The sequence below is a fragment of the Ruditapes philippinarum genome, unplaced genomic scaffold, assembly GCF_026571515.1.
Source record: "Ruditapes philippinarum isolate M1 unplaced genomic scaffold, ASM2657151v2 ctg2985_1_1_1_1, whole genome shotgun sequence".
In the NCBI taxonomy this organism is placed as follows: domain Eukaryota; kingdom Metazoa; phylum Mollusca; class Bivalvia; order Venerida; family Veneridae; genus Ruditapes; species Ruditapes philippinarum.
The window spans coordinates 91,123-110,974 of record NW_026856852.1 but is presented as its reverse complement, the minus strand read 5'-3'; the positions used below and the strand labels follow the sequence as shown (position 1 = coordinate 110,974).

The 19,852-nt window shown below is 33.2% G+C and overlaps 1 protein-coding gene across 1 annotated transcript; it reads right to left on the bottom strand.

The window, feature by feature from the left end:
- Positions 1-534: 534 nt before the first annotated feature.
- On the bottom strand, positions 535-19,228 carry LOC132747914 (uncharacterized). The gene is made up of 8 exons (XM_060737445.1): positions 19,040-19,228; positions 15,564-16,543; positions 14,063-14,214; positions 12,867-13,094; positions 10,287-10,551; positions 9,568-9,719; positions 7,496-7,723; positions 535-4,310 (listed from the first exon to the last, which is right to left on the bottom strand). Exons 2-8 carry the CDS (start codon positions 16,540-16,542, stop codon positions 3,411-3,413), a joined length of 2,904 nt encoding a protein of 967 aa, XP_060593428.1. The 5' UTR covers position 16,543; positions 19,040-19,228; the 3' UTR covers positions 535-3,410.
- Positions 19,229-19,852: the final 624 nt, after the last annotated feature.

Below are 19,852 nucleotides of genomic sequence, written 5' to 3'. Positions count from 1 at the left end.
ATAAGCAAAAAACATCTATGGCCAAGGTTGATCGAAATAATTTTTAAAACAGAAAGGCAAAATTTAAGTCAGCAATAGTGATAAGAGGACGATGTATTAAAGATATTAAAGCCTTGGTAATGATCAATATAATGTACACAAGAAAACCTTTTTGTTTTAGCTCTTGCAGGTAGGTCCTTTTATTAGACTGGTAAATTTTACTTGACAGTGGTCATGTACAAACACACAAGTTTTGTGGATTGCCATCAATCGGTCTCTTAAGTACAAATGGAGTACGTCACACCAACACAATATGGGTAGAGGAAGATATCAGGTGCTCTTCCATTCATTATTTGTACCAACAAGCCAAAGTAGATTACAACCGACATTGGATAGCTTCCTCACATGAAAGAATCCAAAGTCCTTCAGCAGTGAGGGACAAGTGGTTTGGAGTCAACGATTTTAACTAATCGGCCACGAACGACCCAAAACATCCCTAGTTCAACCTCGTAAGAACCAAGCCATATAATATGTCTGGATATTTTATGTGTAACATATAGTTTGTAATTTTAATGTCTTTTACTAGCCATACATACCAACAAAAACATAACAAAGACAATCAAAAAGAAAAATATATATACCAGAAACAAGAGGGCCATGATGGCCCGAATATCGCGCACCTGAATATAAATATTCGACATGACAAAGAACAAGTGATATTGAAAACTATAAATGAAAGCATAAATAAAATCTAGATCTTTGACTGATATCACAAAGTTCATTTTTGTATCTGAAATAGTGTACTTGTAAAATCTTACCCTGTTGCTATTTCTAAGGGAAAACTACAGTTTAAGATGTCACTGCTTGCTATACAAAATAAATGGTTTCTTTGGAAGTCAGTGCCTGCTCTGAAATTGAATGGTAGATTCAATCGTTGCTTTGGAGAGTTAAAGTTTGCTTTAAAAATTTACAGTTTTCTATGGAAAGTCAATGGCTGCTATGAAGTCACTGGTTGCTATGGAAACTAAGATTTAGCTCTTGTAGATTAAGAGAAGATTTTTTTTTCAATTTTTTTACAGTATACATATAAGGAAAATCAATTACACCTTTGGGCAGGGCCAATTTTGACCCCAGGGCTTTTATTTAACAAAATTTGTAGAAATCCACTAGAAGATGTTTCATGCTGAAAATCTAAGCTTTAGCACTTTGAATTGGGTTTTTAAAAGAAGATTTTTTATTTTTTTTCTTTCCATTGCTATGTCAACCGGAGTTCTGCATGGAATTCAATTCTTTGAACGATTTTCAATGGTGACCACCCAAGAAACATTCCTGTAAAGTTTGGATGAAATATGCTGAAAGGTTTATATGATGTCATTTATAGTAAAAGTTTAAGGACGGACTGATGACAGATAGACAGATGGACGCAGACTGGACGAATTGCGATCACGAAAGCTCACAATGTCACTTTGTGGTAGGTGAGCTAAATAGAGCCACTTCTACCACTTCTATGCAAGGTTTTTTTTTTGGGGGGGAGGGGGGGGGGTTCAAGCTTTACTTTTTTTATTTCTAAATCAAAACACCTGAGGAACAAAATTGAAGCAAAGAATTCTCACACCCTGAAAAACAGATAAGGTTATTTTGAGGTCAATGTCAACCTTGAAAAGTAACTTAAGTCAATTTTGCAATAAGTGTGTATATTGTACTGTTAAAAATCAAACCTGTATAAACATTATCAAATGATCATTTAGGCAAAATTCAATAATTCTACATTGACAATTAAGATCATTGTGAGGTCACTACACATCTATTGTGTCATATGTGGTGTTGTCCAAGCATGATCCAATCCATACATAAATTACATAGCTATGACAATTTAAACATTTGGTCATTTAAGGGTTGTCATACATGAAATATTCAACATGTCATAACAGTGATGATAGTCAGAGCTAAATTCAATAATTTGACCTTGACAGTCTAAGTAATTTATGTGCCAAAGTCATATTTGACCTATTAATCGTATCAGTATAGCGTTCTTTTGTCCAAGAATGAAACAGATCAGTAAATAAATAACAATTATGACAATTTAAGCAAAATACAATAATTTGATCTTGATGGTCAAGGATAATTGAAGGTCACTGTCATATTTGACGCATTCAACAAGTCGGTCTTGTCATAAGTATTCCTTTGTCCAAGAAGGAATCAAATCTGTAAAAAATGTAACAAAGGTATGGACAATTTATGCTTAATTCAATAATTTGTCCTTGACAATCAATGTCATTTAAAAGTCCTATTTAAATTATTCATCATGTAAGTTTTGTAGTACACGTAAGTGCTCTTTTGTCCAAGTAAATAAATATACATAAAAATACATAAATCACATCCATGAATAAATGCAAATTTCAATGTCAACTTAAATTGCAAGGTCAAATGAAGGTCAGTCAATTAAGATTTTCTGAAATGTCTTGTTCAAAGGATTGTTGTGTATGAAGAAAATCAACTTGATTCTTTCAGTTTTAGAAAGAAACAGTGAATTTTCAATAATTGAACCTATAAGATTCAGGTTAATTATGAGTCAAGGACCAAAATAAAGTTTTCTTCAAGTTTGAAGACAATCAATTCATAAATAACAAAGTAATAGTCAGTTATAGCAAAAATCAAGAGAAATCAAATAATTTGTTTCTCAAGGTCATTTATGAGTAAAGGTCACGATCAATTTAGTCTATTTAAAGATCTAATTTTCAGAAAAAACTTCTTGTCAGAAACTTATGGTGTATTTTGATTTTTTAACTGAGGAATATAAAGCTTGATATTAACTGTTTATGGTCATTTTAGATATCACTTCTATTAATCCCAATCACAGCATTTTGTTTTGTTTCCTAGTGCTGATTACAATTGTAACTTCCACTTTGTACTTGCTTGATTTATAAAAAAAATCGTTTCACTCAATTAAATTCAAACGAGCACATCCATCAATTAAAAGCAAAAGGTTTTGTCAGTTTGAATATGTTACAATCAAGCGTGTCTAAACAAGCAATATCAATTAATGATACGCAACATTGAGTTATTCATTGAATTATTCACATCTTGTCACATCATGATGTCAACAAAGTGACACTGACCATTGTTTGGGTTCAAAATGGCCAAAAGGAAGCCTATTCAATTGACCGCTGGCTGTACACAGCAAGTGACCACTCTCCATGGCCATTTAAATCGGGATTTTCATGGGGAATTAGCATGACTGTTGTTGGCAAGTGACCACTACTCAGAAGTAACCATTGAATAGCTCAAGTCAGACTATAGTAATATATTTATATGTGAACATAATCCATTCATCCGAACATTTGTTGACAGCAAATAATAATTATTGCTATTTTGAAACATTGAAAATATAATCATTATCATCAACAGCAACAACAACAACAATGTCTTAGTCATTTCCTTTTCTTACTTGCATTCTTCCTTCTTCTTCTAGACTTATCTTGGCAGGGCATTCCTTCAGCTCTATCAGTTAAAGGTTCATGAATCTCTTCTGAATGTTTGTCATCATGCTGAGACTGTCCTTTCTTACTTCCTTTTTTATTTGATGCTGATTCAGGTTTCTTGTCTATTACCTGATCATTACTTGAATAAGCAGCCATTACAACTCGTATATCAAAGTCTTCAACAACAATTTCTTGCTTTCCGTTATCCTTATTTTGTTTCTGAACATTTTCTCCTTTTTTATTACCTTGATTTGATTTTACAGTTTTTTCCATAACTGTACTATCTCTATCAGCATGTGTTGCTAGTTTATGTCCTATGTTTAACGATGAATCCTTTTCTTTACCAACAGAACGTTTGTTATCTGTCTTAGGAATTGCTGTCTCATTTCTCAATGGTGAACGATTTCTTTTCTCTTTACTATCTTTATCTTTGGTCCTTGATTTATTTCTATCTCCAGTTTCTTTCCTTATGTCTTCATTCTTTTTGAAGTTTCTCCCATGATGTTGATGGTCACCCCTTTGTTTTGAGGATTGTTTGTTGTCCTCTTTATTATTATCATTATGTTTTGTATGGTCATCAACATGTTTAGAGAAATAATTCCCATGGTGAACATCATCATTATGTTTTTTGTGATCAACAGCATGTTTTGTATTCCTGTCATCTTTACCATTGTCATTATGTTCAGTGCTGAAATTATCTTTATTTCTTAGATTTAGATCTTCATGACTATTTTCCCACCAGCTGTCAACTTTGGCTTCCATGGGATAGTCTGTCTCTGGTGTGGTGGTGTGTGGATCATTTTTAGTTAAATCATCAACCCAATCTTTTTGTAGCTTCTCAATATATTTCTGCAAAGATCAATTAGTTATTGACACGTGAATGGACTTTGACATTCTAACTGTTTTCTTATTAAAAGTAAATTTAACAACTAAATAACAAAAGATTTATATGTGTAAACAGCTCATTGTTTGAACTCACTGATACATTTAAACAGATACACTTTTAATTTTTATAAGAAAATTGGGGTATCCATGACTTCTTCACTTTTCTAAAAGCAAACAACAAATCTTTTAAAAGTAAATTTACAGAAAAAAGGTTTTTCCTTTTTTTGTCTTCTGAAGCCAATTTGAATAAAAAGAGCACAACAAAGGCAGGGCAATATGCCCGAATGTAAATTTGTTTGAGTTATCAAAAATAATCTGGGCAATATAAACCCAAATGATAATTTGTTTCAATAATAAAAAATAACCTTTTAATTGGTCTTCAATAAAAAAACATGTCTGACAAATGTTTATCTTAATTATCCAAATGATACTATATGACCTACAAGGTGAACGCATTTTCTACCCTTAGTGTATGATTCATAAAACTGTTATAAAGGTCTACTAGGCAATCTTATATGTCAAATATATAGGCATAGTATTAAGAATTTTATCCACAAAAAGATGTGTTCTCCAATACCTTAGTCTACATACATGTACAGCAAGTTACTTCCGTGGCAGGGGCAATTTTGACCTGAGGGTTACGATAAATATAACTTTTGTGGAAATCTACAAATTGATGCTACATGGCAAATATCAAAATCTGGGCTTTGTAGTTATACACAATAAGACTTAAATGTGTTTACCTATATAAGTTTATATAAATCAAGTAAACCAGGGCTGACAAATAGTGACCCCAGGGACATGATTAATAAAAATTTACAGACGTTCACAAGCAAATGCTTTATGCTAAATATCTTAGATTTTGGCATTGTAGTTTATAAAATAAAACTGAAATGAGTTTTCTCATACAAGACCATATCAACTAAGTGACCTTAGGGATGGGGCCAGTATTGACCCAAGGGGCATGATAAATACCAGTTTTTTTGTGGTCCACAAAGTGATGTTTCATGCCAAATACCTTGTAGTTTCACACAATAAGTCTCAGATGTGTTTTCCTATAAAAGTCTATACAAAACAAGTGATCCCTGGGGCTGGGCCAATATTGAACCAAGAAGCATGAGTCATACCAGTTTGTAGGGCAATAAGGCAATGCTATGCTAAATATCTAAGCTCTAGACATTGTAGTTTCACACAATAAAACTTTATGTGTTTTCCTGCATGAGTCTATATAATCAAGTACATTGTAATCCCTGGTGCTATACACTTCATCTCATTAAGGTTAACATATCTGTCAAGTAGTTTCAATTTCCTTCGACCAGCCACAAAACTGTTAACATACAGACAACTAGGTGCATAACATTACATGACAAAATTTGTTCTGGTGTAAAAAAGGGTCTCAATTAGGTCAAACTAGAACTGCCACTGTCATGGGGTGAATACCCCCGCATACCACTTTCTCAGAATCAACAGTAGTCATTTAGAGCTCAAGGACAACCTCCCAGCCAAATCTGAGGGAAGTAAACCAGTGCTTTGCTAAGTTATGTATTCTACATGTTTTTAGTGGCAAAGATCAAAGTGACCTTTACCTTTGACCTACTGACCTCAAAACTGAAACTGCCACTGAATGACTTCAATGCCTGCCCCCCCCCCCACCATTAATGCAGCTCTGCCAAATCAATACACTGTGGACAGGCATTTGAGCAAACAAGCTTATTGTAATAAAAGCCCCTGTGACCTTGACCTTTGACACAGTCACCTAAAAATAAATAGGGGTCATCTCATAGTCATAACCAACCTCAATACTAAGTATGAAGACTTTTGACCAAAGCATTCTTCTGCGGGAAAGCTTTTTGAACTAAAGGCCCCTGTGACATTGACCTTTGACCCATTGACTTCAAAATCTGTAGGGTTCACTCAATGGTCATAATCAACCTCCATGCCAAATATGAAGACTGTGGATCAAAGGATTCTTAAGTTATTGGGGGGATAAACTTTCTTAAGTCAGGGCCCTTCTGACCGTGACCTTTGACCTGGTGATCTCTAAATCAATAAGGGTCACCTACTTATCATGACTAACCTTGCCAAATATAAAGACTGTGGGTCAAAGGAATCTGAAGTTATTGGGCGAACAAGTTTTTTTCATTCAAGGCCCCTGTAACCTTGACCTTTGACCTGGTGACCTCAAAATCAATAAGGGTCATCTACTAATCAAGTCATTGGGCAGACAAGCTTTTTGAAGTTAAAGCCCCTGTGACCTTGACTTTGAGACCTCAAAAAAATAGGGGTCATCTACTAACCATGACTAACTTCAATGCCAAATATGATGACTGTGGGTCAAAGAAATCTTAAGTTTTTGGGCAGACAAGCTTTTTGAAGTCAAGGTGCCTGTGACCTTGACCTTTGACATGGTGACCTCAAAATAAATAGGGGTCATCTACTAATCATGACTATCCTCCATGACAAATATGAAGACTGTGGGTCAAAGGAATCTTAAGTTATTGGGTGGACAAGAAAAACTGACGGACGCCTGACAGTCGGACGGCCGGACAGCTGATTCCAGTATGCATTACAACTTTGTTGTGCGGGGGTATAACTACCTATTAGAGTTATCAAACTTAAAACATTCATTTGCATTATGATATTGCATTGATATTTCAAATAAAATATTACCCAGAAATCATTTTTCTATTTTTAGCAATGGTGACCTTGACCTAAGGGGGTCCAAATGCAATACAAACTGGGATCTTTCTATGAGCTGGCTATACACCAAGTTTGATTACAATATCTCATTCCTAGCTCTAGTTATTATCCGAAAACCACTTTTTCTATTTTTAGTAATGGTGACCTTGACCTTGACCCCAAGGGGTCTAAATGCTATACCAAGTGGGGTTTCCATATTAGGTTGCTATATTCAAAGTTTGATTACAATACCTCATTTCAAACTCTAGTTATCATCCAGAAACCATGATGTGGACCGACTGACCGACAAGCTAGGCTTTGTGGGGGGTATAATAATTGAGCATCAGTATGTGCTTATTTTTTAGAGAGAGCAATATCATATCATCTGTGGGCCATTTACAGATTTAATTTGAAAAGAAAAATAATTATTCAATTCCTTTCATATCAACTCAATGTCAGTCTCAACTTACCGATACTTTTTCCTCCTTTAGCAGTCCCCATTTATTCAAAAGTTCATCGCGGACTTCAGTCAAAATGTAACCAAGGAAATTTCTCCCCTGCCATGTGTGTCTTTTGTCTGCTTTTGGGTCTCTGATTTTCAGACCAATTCCCCATATTTTATCGTAAGGATTTGCCTCAGCAAAAACTTTTGGGTATGTTGTCACAATAGCTTTTCTCAATTTTTCATTTTGAGAAAACTGAAAAAAAATGTATTAAATAGTTAAATCCCTAAAGTTATAAAAAATACAATGTCAGATGATAAATTTAAGTATTAATTTTAAATATTTCATCCTCAAAATTAACTTCATTTTATTTGCAAGCAAAGATTGATAACTTAACTCATTAAAAAAATAATTAAATATATAACTCAAAATTTGCTAAGGATCAACTTTTTGACATTGCATATTTCAGTCCTATTATCATCATATTGAAATCACATTTCCACTAACAATACACCTGTACGGGGACCTCATAATCGTGTACTTAAGTTATCTATTTGTCATGTACACCTTGCATGATAAGCACATGGAAAAACATACCCATGGAGATTTAGTGTTTTATGGCCATGTGCTTTCACTTAAATATGTACAAGCAGCAAGACTTCTCTTGTTTTATTGTAAAACTGTGTTTGAAATTAACAAACTATGGCAAATAAACAGGTTAGACGTCATCTGTGTGAAGATGAGATGAACAGGGGTATTGGAATGTTGGAGGCTGGTCGTTCACAAAAGCATGTTGCCCATGTCCTTGGGATATCCCAGAGCGTCTCCAGGATGTGGAACCAATTCCAAATTACTGGAAATGTCTTGCAGGGCCAAGCCGGAGGTCGGGAACTTTCAACGACTCAAGCCCATGACCGATTTATTGTCCTTCAGGCCAGGTGCCAACGGTTTTCTAACAGTAGGACCTTATGTAACGACTTCCAGAATGCAACTGTTTTGCGTGTAAGCACACAAACTGTTAGAAACAGGTTGCATGATGCTGGATTGAGGTCACTGAGGCCAGCAATTCGCATTCCCTTGACACAACACCATTTTCAAGAGCGTTTGCAATGAGCGCAGACTCATGTCACATGGGCAGTTGATGATTGGACCCCAGTCCTCTTCACTGATGAGTCAAGGTTTTGTGTGGACTTCACAGACAGACAGGCTAGGGTTTGGAGAAGTCCAAATGAAAGCTTAGCTCCAGCATGCATTGCAGAACACAACCGTTTTGGCGGAGGTTCAGTCATGGTGTGGGCAGGAATAAGCACTCAGGGGAAAACGGACCTACACATCAGCAGGCTCATCAGCAGCATGCGGCGGCAATGCCGTAATTAATGCCTGTGAACACCATACTCTGTATTAAACACCGTATGCCAACCATTTCCTGATTTGCAAGATTTTTTTATTCCACTATGTGATCTCCAAAATGTTGATTTTCATCCAGCACACCCTTTCTACAACAGGCACACGTCAAGGAACACTTCCATTTTCATTATTTTTTTATAAAAATAAATTCCTAAATAATTATATTTAATTCCTTTTAATCAATTTTCACATTTATTACAAATACACAAAAGTAACGCACTGTAGAAAAAGTGATCCTTAGCAAATTTTGAGTAGTATAATTTAAGCATAATTACTACTTAAGGAGCACCTATAAATCATGTAAAATTGTTACAATATCAGACCAATAGTTGTACAGTTTTGTACCACATTTATGTAAGATAGAAAAACTTGGTATTGAGCTACATCATTATGGTTATGCTACATAAATATGAAAGCTTTGATTCTGTTGTGTGCATAGAATGGAATAATTTAAATGTTGGTGATGACACCATAAAGAAAAACATTAAATATGTACTTTATTTAAGAAAAAAATTTAATATTTACTTTATTTCACCAAGCTATGATGTTCTGTTTGCCTTTTTAACAGACTCAGATATATAGACAAACTTTTTTTACGAGTATATACATGAACATCATGTATTATTTTATAATTAAATTACAGTAATCATATGACACCCTATGTATTAAAACATTAATATGAAAGACATTACCTTTTCCATGTTTCCTTTCTTGACAATATAAAGGCACTCTTTCTGCCATTTTTCTTCATCAAACCCTTTCACTTGCCGACCCAATTTCTTGATCTTTTTCGGCTCAGTTTTAGCTAAAATTTCCTTCGCAGCTTTATCATCATTGAACAACACTGTAAATGGAAAAAATAAGACAACATAAGTTTAAGGTTTTTAATACAAAAAAGTTAGATAGTAAAGAAAGCTTGAAGCCAAAAATATCTGAGTAAATGTGGAATCTGCTTTCAACAAGTACTAATGTTAGGTGTTATAACAGCACTTCAACAGCTCAAACACAAGTCCCAGTGTATGCAATATATTTTCTTTTGTCTTTTATATTTATAACAACATGATTGTAGTAAACTTGAAACAAATATTGTGATGTAGATGAAGATGCTAAGCTAAATATGACTGCTCTCTAAATACTTTAAACCAAAATGGATTATTTAATCATGAATAAATGTTCAATGCCCAGTATTTACAAAAGAGTTGATCAATGTTGAGACCAAATGACAGATTCTAAAATATTAACTCTATGATAATAGTTCATCGTGAACCACTGGTTCAGCTAGGGTATGTTTAATATATGTAAAGTCACTATACATTCCTGGTTCTGCTAAGCTTTAAAGATGAGTAAACTCTTGGACTATAGTTATAAAAAAATATAAAAGAATATAATAGAATATTGATAGCATTCTTACTTGCTTTCTTGTACATCATATATTGTTCAGCAGACGAAAAATCTACATCATCAACCACGAAGTGACTTGGGTAAAACTGACTGAAAATGCCCCTGTCAAACAGGAAGTATGTTTCTTTTTTGGCATCATGACCTTTTGTGTGTTCATCATGCTCAGTATTTCCGCCTGTATGTCCAGCATGCCCTTGCCTTGCTTCGCCTCCCTCCATGTAGCTGTCATACCCATATGCGTATCCTGAAGCTGCTAACAATGTTTCTATATACTTCTGTAAAACAATTTATAAAATATGTTTGTCTGTCTATAAGCATATCATTTTGTATATATGAAAGTGAATAGCTATTTATATATCTATAGCTGCATTATCTTATATACAATGTACATGTATATGCACAAGATTTTTATTGCCACATGCAAATTTCAAATAATAAAAAATACAATAGAAATGTATCATTTGGATATTCAAATGAAATATTTCTTTAAAAAATGTTGATACAGGTCTAAACATATACACCATGAATAATAATATTCTGTTCTAGAACATTTCAATGTCTGTTATAGTTTATAAAGATATGAAATATTAAATCATGTATCCCACACTTACAAACAACATTCATATATATTTCTTTCCTGATTTGTTGACTTGTATTATATCCAATACTATCAACATTACTATTCATTATATTGCAGACCAACTATTACAGACAAATTCACTTTATGGTCATTAAATGAGGTATCTAGAACAGGGTCTTTTTACACTACTACAGTAGATAAACTCAACATTTTCATTTAAAAGTTAAAAACTCCTGTATCAGCCTTAATAAACAAAATTTCTCTATTTATGATTTATCAATCTTTTGTTGATATTACAACCATTTTTCAAAGATGATGGCCTGTGTTTAGAGCAATTTTAACTATCATCTAGAAGCTGGGTAAAAATAACCTTTGGAGACCAAAAAAATGAGGTCAACATAAACACGTAAAAGTTACCAAATTTAAAAAGATCACTAAAGTCTGTCCTGTTTTTATCTTACAAGGAGACCATAGTATACTTGTTTGTTGGCAAAAAATATTAAAACAATTATACTGGCCAAATGTCATGGCTATCTATTTACTATGGCAAAATCTGATTTGTCTGTTTTATCTGACTCATCTTTTTGTCTTATTTGTTTGATATCAATAAAGTACATTCTTAATAAAAATTCACTTGTCAATACAGGCTGTGGGACAACTTATACAGACATTTGATTTTGCCGCCCTTGTCAATGTTTTTGAAGTAGTAACTACTCCTTAATTCATGATTTATCTTCAAAATGATGCCAACTATTGTAATCACAAGCAATTATCATAGTATTGCAAGCAATCCATAAGTCCCCTACCTGTTAGAACCCCAGCAACATTCTGATGGGCCATTGGCCATTCAATTTTACCAGTGAATGAATGACATGAATGAACTTAAATCTTTTGAGTTCTAAGTTTGTCTTTATCACAGTAATGTGTTAAGTTTCCCTGCCTAGTAAGGAAATTATGTTTATACAACCTTGTCATATTATTACAATGTGGGATTTTAAAGTAAATCCTATAAGGAATGAAGAAGTTGGAGTGAAAAATACCAATTTCTCGAAAAAAATCTCAGTTCAAGGGGGACATAATTCTGGAAATAGTCTTGCTAGAGTATTTAACCGTCTCAAAAATGTTGAGTGATAATAAGAAACATATATATGAAGTTTGAAGTAGATACATTAGGAAATAAAGAAGTTATTTAAAAAAGACAACATTTTTTTTTCATAAAAATTCTAAGTTCAAGGGAGGTTATACTGATAATTTTTGTGCTAGAGTTGAAAACCTTGTCACATATGATGTGGTTGATGACTGGAAACTTATATTTAAAGTTTGAAGTAAACACCTTAAGAAATAAAGAACTTAAGTGAAAGAAATCTTGAAATTCAGGCTATTTGTTGCCATAGCAACCAGAATTTTCAACATAGGAAGAAAAGAAAAAGATGTGCATAATCTCCAGACTGCCATCTACCCATATTTCAAGTTTCATAAAAATATTGAGTTATCACTGGATCCAGTAAATGTGATAAATTTGCCATATTTTCAGACTATTTCCAGAATTTCCAACATAGGAAGAAGAAAAAAGACATGCATAATCTCCATACTGCCATCTATCCATATATGAAGTTTCATAAAAATATTTTCAGTACTTTTTGCATTATGGCGGGATCCAGTTTTGTGGACGGACGGACAGACTGACAGACACACAGACGAACGGACAGACAGACGGACGGAGGGTAAACCTAAAGTCCCCTCCGGTTAATCCGGTAGGGGACTAATAAACTTCAATGATATCATGAATTCTGAGTGTCAGATAAAATATTCAACAATATACATCATACAACCACTATCATAGGTACTCTCATATTAGAGATATGATAGGCATGAGTGATATTTCAATGGAGTACAATGAGCTGCTTATCTCTGTTATCTAAATCTCTGTAAATATACAGCAACAACATGAAAATTATATATACAGTATTTGTCAACTTGATTTTCAAAGAATTTGTATCAACACTTCACCTGTCTGTCTTCGTCTTCAATCATACCACGTTCCACCATTATATCATCTCGAACCTCAGTAATTACATATCCTAAATAGTTTGATCCTTGCCATGTGCTTTCATCCCAAGCTTCCGGAGAGTCTTCAGTTAGCCCTATACCCCATATAGTATCATATGGACTAGCTTCAACAAGAACTTTTGGATATGTCAATAGTAGGTCTGCCAGATAATCGTTGTTTTGTAAAAACTGTTTCATAAAGAGTAAAATATCAAATATGAAACAATATCAAAATATTCACCTTTCCACAAAAACATTTTGACACATGAACATTTACAAGTTCATAAAAAACACTAAATATTCTAAGTCTTGGTGTACATGCATATATGTATTTTTTAAAGCACAACTTTATTTATTGCCAATAATATGTTTTCCTATGATACATAGTAAAACTATGAATGATATTAGGAAATATTAGTTAAAATGGATCAACAACTAAGAAAATTCATAAATGTGAATTTAAATCAAGTAAATTTCCCCTAATCAGCTCTAAGAGTTTACCCTCTTCTGATTTCAAGGCTGAGTCTAAAATAATGTGATCATTTCATTTGGCTGTTTGTTTCAAAAATATAAAAACAAAGTAATACTTTATCATTCAAAAAGTAATACTTTTTCCTGTATAAAAACTGCACATGCAGGTAAACAATTAATAGAGAAGAAAAAATGCATTAGATTGTCATGACCAAGGCAAGAGCAGTTGTTGCACTTTTTTTTAATTATATGTAGTGTATCTCAGGGTGCAATGTAAAAAGAGCTTAAAACTTAGAGCTTAGAGTTTTATTATCAAACTATAACAGTTACTGTCAAATGACATCTGAAAAGCATAGCTTAAGCAATGGTTTCTTCATACAAAGTACCGAAAAGGAAATACTATTTCCTGATTTAGACATATAATTTTATGCAAGAGTAGCAATAATGTATATTTTTTCCTGCATTAATTCCCTTGCCTACAGATGTGGGCTTTCAATGTGTTCTCATACTTCTGCAGATGTAAATGTGTGGAAAAAGGTGCAACCCTCTTATCATTCACAATATGTTCTTAAATGAATATATTCAATACCAATTAATACAGTTAATCTTTACCTAAATAATAGACATTAAATGAGCAATATTATGTCCATTAAAGGTTCTATAATCTATCTAAAAAAATTGCTTACCTTTTCCCTATTTCCTTCTTTGACAATATATAAACAATGCTGTTGCCATATTTCCTGATTAAATCCCCTTACTTTCCGCCCAAAAGCTTTTATCTTCTTGGGATCTTTGCACTTCAAAATTTGGTTAGCAATCTCTCTATCTTCAAATAACTCTGAATAGAATATTTTAAATTTAACATCACCTATTAAATTATAGAAATTTAGGAACACATGTTTTTCAAAATGATTTTAAGTTAAATAACATAACATCTATAGGAAAATAGGTCATTTAATATATTCCATAGATTTCTGGTCATTTTAATTCCCATGCTTTTCTTCTGATAACTGGTTTGCCATGATTTTAAATTCTAATGAATATGAGAAAATTGGACATTTTAATGGCCTTGCAACAGATTTATAATTTGTTATAAAAATTATCATACATGTTAACAGGCTGGTGAAAATGCCTGATCGGGCTTAAACATAAAATATCATACAATGTATTTCTAAAAAAATAATTAATATGTTTCATTCTCACTTGTTTTGTTTATTAAGCATTTACATATGATACAAATAAAAATAAAAACATTTTGGTTATCTTCTTTTTTCTTAGAACTATTTCCCTTCTTCTCTTTTTGTGGAAACAAAATATTTTAAGTTCGTAGAAATTATGTTGTAATGAAATATTCTAATAGAAATGTGTCCAACAACTTCATTTTGCTCTAGATTATTGCACTGGCCAGTATCTTTATTCTATATATTTGGATTAAATATTCTGTTTTTTTGCATTTATATTTTGACAATGCTTTGACACTGAACATTATATTTTGAATTTTTGTCTGAAAACTGAATGATATGTATGCTGACAGGTGTTGGCTCAATAATTAGATTGGCTCAATAATTAGAGCACAAAGAAGTTATTTACTCTATTTTGTTTTACACTTTGAATATGTAACATATTTTTCAAGGACTTCAAACATTATGTGTTATTGAAACAATAAAAAGAGGAAAATTTAATAATACTCACAAAGGTGACAATAACCAAATATTTTTCATTCAGTTTATGTCAAATATTATTCTCAATAAATAAACAAAGTTTAAAAGAAATATATTTATTTATTTTCTAAAAATAAGATTTTTTATGTCATAAGCCCAATCGGGCATTTTCACCAGCCTGGTTTATATACAATCATGCAATTGACTATCTTAGTAGTTAATAGACTTACTCAAGAAATAAGAATAGTTTGTGTTTACCAGCTATATCCTGGGGTACAAAAAACATTCACAAATACAACTTCTAAATAAGTGCAACTGGTTGAACAGCAGTGCACCATGGAGTTTTAATCGAAAAAGTTTGTTTGTATTGGGAGATAGTACTTGTGGAAAAAACCCACATTTGCTGAATTTCAAATAACAACTATTCCCTTGCTAAGAGATAAATTGCCACTTCTATTTCCATGCATTAGAAAAGCATTACATGTACTATTTACTAGCTATCTCTATAAATGTATAAAGGATTTACCTGCTTTCTTAAACATCATATACTGCTCTGCATTACAAAATTTCTTGCCATTGACGTAGAAAACTGAGCTATGCCACTGGCTGTAAATATCATAATTTTTCCAAAAGTAAACATAATTCTCTCTGGCTTTGTTAAATTTCTCAACATCAAAATAATCTTCTTCAAAGTCTTCCTCTTCATCATAAGTTTGTCCCTGCCTTAAAGCTGCAAGAGCATCTTCCCTTTCCTTAGATGGGACTTTATTACCGTTTGCAGTACCTGCAGGTTTACTAGCATCTTTCATTTTACTTTCCGACTGACCAGTTTCATGCCTTTCTTGTACACTATCCTGCAAGTTTTCTGACGGTGTACTAGTAACATCAATAATCATCAAATTACCTGGAACTGATATTGTTGTACATGTATCTTTTACTTCAACTGCATGAGAATACTGGTTTCCATCAAAGTCATTGTTCATGTTAGGTGTAATATTTGAACCATTATCATGTGAATCTTTATTTTGAATGAGAGCATCCTCATCAGATTTTTGTCTCAGGGTTTCACTTTGTTTCTCTTTATCAGCCTCTGGTATACCTCCTCCACTATTTTCACCCTCTGGTATACCTACTCCACCTTTATCACCCTCTGGTATACCTCCTCCACTTCTATCAACCTCATGTATACCTCCTCCACTATTATCACCCTCTGGTATACTTCCTCCACTATTATCACCCTCTTGTATACCTCCTCCACCTTTATCACCCTTTGGTATACCTACTCCACCTTTATCAACCTCTGGTATACCTCCCTTACTTTGATAACCTTCCTCAGCAGGCTGGGAGTTAACAGATTCATTGATTTCTTTTGTACAATCTGGTTTGTTGTCCATAGTAAGGCATCTTTCAGAATTGTCATCTGCATTTCTGTTTTTGTTACTAAGATCTCTCAATAAATCGTCTCCTACAACATTGTTAATTTCTTCAGATGAACTGGTCTCCATTCTAAATAAAGGTTATAAGACAAACTGAACAATTATAACTGCAAATGTATATTCATTTCAAATCTTGATTATCTTGTGCTAATCAGTAAATTAACTTGAATTATATGTTTTATCTTTATTCCCAAAACAAGAGCTAACACAAGCATGTGCCATACTTTATTTTTCTTTTTCCCAAACAAGAGCTGTCACCCAAGTGATGAATGCCCCCGAAAAGGTTTCTTAAGCATGCAGGTATTATGAAAAGAAAATAGAATGAAAGTAACTAATTGCTGAATATTGTTTGTTGTATTATTGTACCTGTAATCTCTAATGTGATCGCATGAACCTTCAAAATATAAGTGATACCTTGACCTTTGAAGAAGGGACGTGGTTCCTGGACGCGACAAAATGTTGTTATGAGATAGACATTGGTGCCAAATTATTTTAAAATCCCTCAATGCATGACAAAGTTACAGTCTGGACATGATTGTTGTGTAAGTGGGGACACACGAACAGACGAACATGAGCCTTAGCCACGACACATTGTCTTGATGTGGTACACATTTATGCCAAGTTATTTTAAAATCCCTCCATGCATGACAAAGTTACAGTCTGGACATGAATGTGTATCTTCAAACTCTTCTCGAAAGAATGAGTACCTTCAAACTATAAGTGTGACCTTGACCTTGAAGGTAGGGACATGGGTCTTTGTTGTGACATGTTGTCTTGATGTGGTAGACATTTATGCCTAGTTATTTAAAAATCCTTCGATGTATGACATTGTGTGTTTAGGGTAAGACATGTTAAATCGAGCTTAAAGCACTTTTTACCATGAGCCCTGCAAGGGGCAAGTGATAAATGGTCCTGGACAAAAATAAGTTTTTGCAATTGTCAAGTGTTGCTTAAATTGTTTGAAAGCGAATTGGAATGAGAATTTGGAGTTTGTTTTGTTACTGATTTGAGTAGTCTGGCAAAGGAATGGTTAACAGTATTTTGTAAAATACATGTATTATAAAACATAAAATTCAGGTATTAAACTATGTGTCTTTGTACAAGGCTCCACCATTCTAGGGAACCAAGCATGACAGAAATGCTTGATGTCCAATTAATTATTGTAGTCCGACTGGCCAATGAGAGCATCAGTGCATAGTGACCAGACACAAGACTTATTCTTCAGCTTGGGTCAAACAATTAAAGAGATTTGTAAGCCTTACTCTTAATGGCTTCAGAGTGGCCCTTGATGTTTCCCCAATAGAAGCCGAGTTTGTATATGTGAGTCCTATATCCAAACTTACATGACATTGAGGGACATTATGCCATGACAGGGACTTAAATGGCGCTACACAGAAAATGCATTTATGCCGACTTTGTTAATGATCTCATTTATTTCATATTAATATTTTCATTCATTGGCTTTGATTTACGTGCCCCATCCTTACCCAACCTTTTTACCCTCCTTTCTTGTTTGTGGCCATGCTTAGCTCCTTACCAGTGGTCCTGTGATTCTTCTTTTGGGGCTGCTGGAACACTTTTAGAATATGTCTGCAGCAAAATCCATGTTTTAAAATTCTAACCCTGACCCTTTCCAATAACACTAACCCTTAACCCTAACCCTAAAACTAATCTGAGTGATTTGGGTAAATTCATTATGCAAAAAATTGCTGCAGACAGATTTGTAAGTCTAGCCGGGGCTGCATTTTGTGAATGAATTATGTTGCTCTCACAGGGGGCCCACACAGTGTTTGGATGGTATATACTGCTTGATAGTGACCTTGAAATGAGATTTTAGTCATAACCTTATAATATGTATATAAATATATTTATATACATATTATAAGGTTATGACTAAAATCTCATTTCAAGGTCACTATCAAGCAGTATATACCATCCAAACACTGTGTGGGCCACACTGTGTGGGCCCCCTGTGGTTGCTCTAACTTGTGAAACTTTCTTTCCATTTTTAACAAACACCAAGCTATTAAGCTTAGTGATTGAATAGACCTATAATGTTTTGAATTTTTATACACAGTGGAAGTATGATATAACTGGAAAGTATTAAAAGACAAATTGCCAATCTAATAGATTAAATGTTGCAAAGAATTTGAAACAATATGACACAATTTGATTGCAATACTGCAGTATCGGTCATACAGTTGACAAAATATATGCCGGAGCACTTTTAGATAACTTCTGCAGCAAGATCTATGTTTTAAAATCCTAACCTTAACCCATAACACTAACCCCTAACCTAACCCTAGCAGTGATCTGAGTGTGTTTGTAGAAAAACATAAATATTGATGAAATTTAATATTTGGGGGAAATCATAATGTTAAAAACACTTGCGGACACATTCTAATGTCCAGTCTATACCTATAAACAATGGATAAATGAAGTGGAAGAACACAAATAAATCTGAAATTTACAATTTAAATTCATGATCGTACATGTTAACTGATTATTTTGATATCTAAATTATTCTTAGATAATCTACACTGATCTAAGCAAAAGAGAAACTAACCTGTATTTTTCGTTTGCGTCTTTTTCCTCTTCACATCAGTGTCTTCATAGACACAAATATCTATCTAATAATAATTTTCTATTTTTAACGACCTATTTATTCTAGATGTACCAGGATCTTACACACCAAATTGCACAACATTTTTGTAACAACATATTGTGAAACCGAAAGTAGTGTATTCAAATCAAGTAAGCATGGACTGCATTGGAACAATGTTCAACATTAAACTTTATTAATCGAGTATACCTGGGATATACAGAATATCAAGCTGCTGTGGTCCTTTGTAATATTCTGATATTTAGGACCTTCATTTATTACATGAAATCAATTTTGAGTAAAAAGAATAATTGGTCAGAAAGGATAAGTAACCTGATTAGAGTGATTTAAACACATTTTTCCGAGATCTAAAAAAATATTAAAATGTTAAATCGTGATTCACGAATTCGAAAACCTAGCTAAACGCCGTTTTCCGGTACTTTCTGTACATAGCTCTGGGGAATTCACCTAATGGAGTGTAATAGCGAACTCGATGTTTTCGGCCTTTTTAAAATTAAATTGAAATAAAACAGTTATTTCTTTATAAGAAAATAATTAAATATCATTGTATGAATAATTCCATACAAAAAATAAAGTAAATACACAAGTTTACGCAGAAAATAACCTTATTTATTATGGGAGATTCCACTACGTCTGTTTGAATTTTATTGATTTTCATTATAAATTATTTATTTTTTTGATTAATTTGCAATATATATTAAAGGAATATTGATAATTTTCAATAACATCATTTTTTTTACCTTAAACGGTTAAATA

Coding starts and splice junctions, on each gene's coding strand:
- LOC132747914 (XM_060737445.1), bottom strand. CDS start 16,542: ATGGAGACCAGTTCATCTGAAGAAATTAACAATGTTGTAGGAGACGAT. Junction 14,215..15,563: donor TATGATGTTTAAGAAAGCAG/GTAAATCCTTTA, acceptor TATTCTATTCAG/AGTTATTTGAAGATAGAGAG. Junction 10,552..12,866: donor TTGAAGACGAAGACAGACAG/GTGAAGTGTTGA, acceptor ATTGTTTTACAG/AAGTATATAGAAACATTGTT.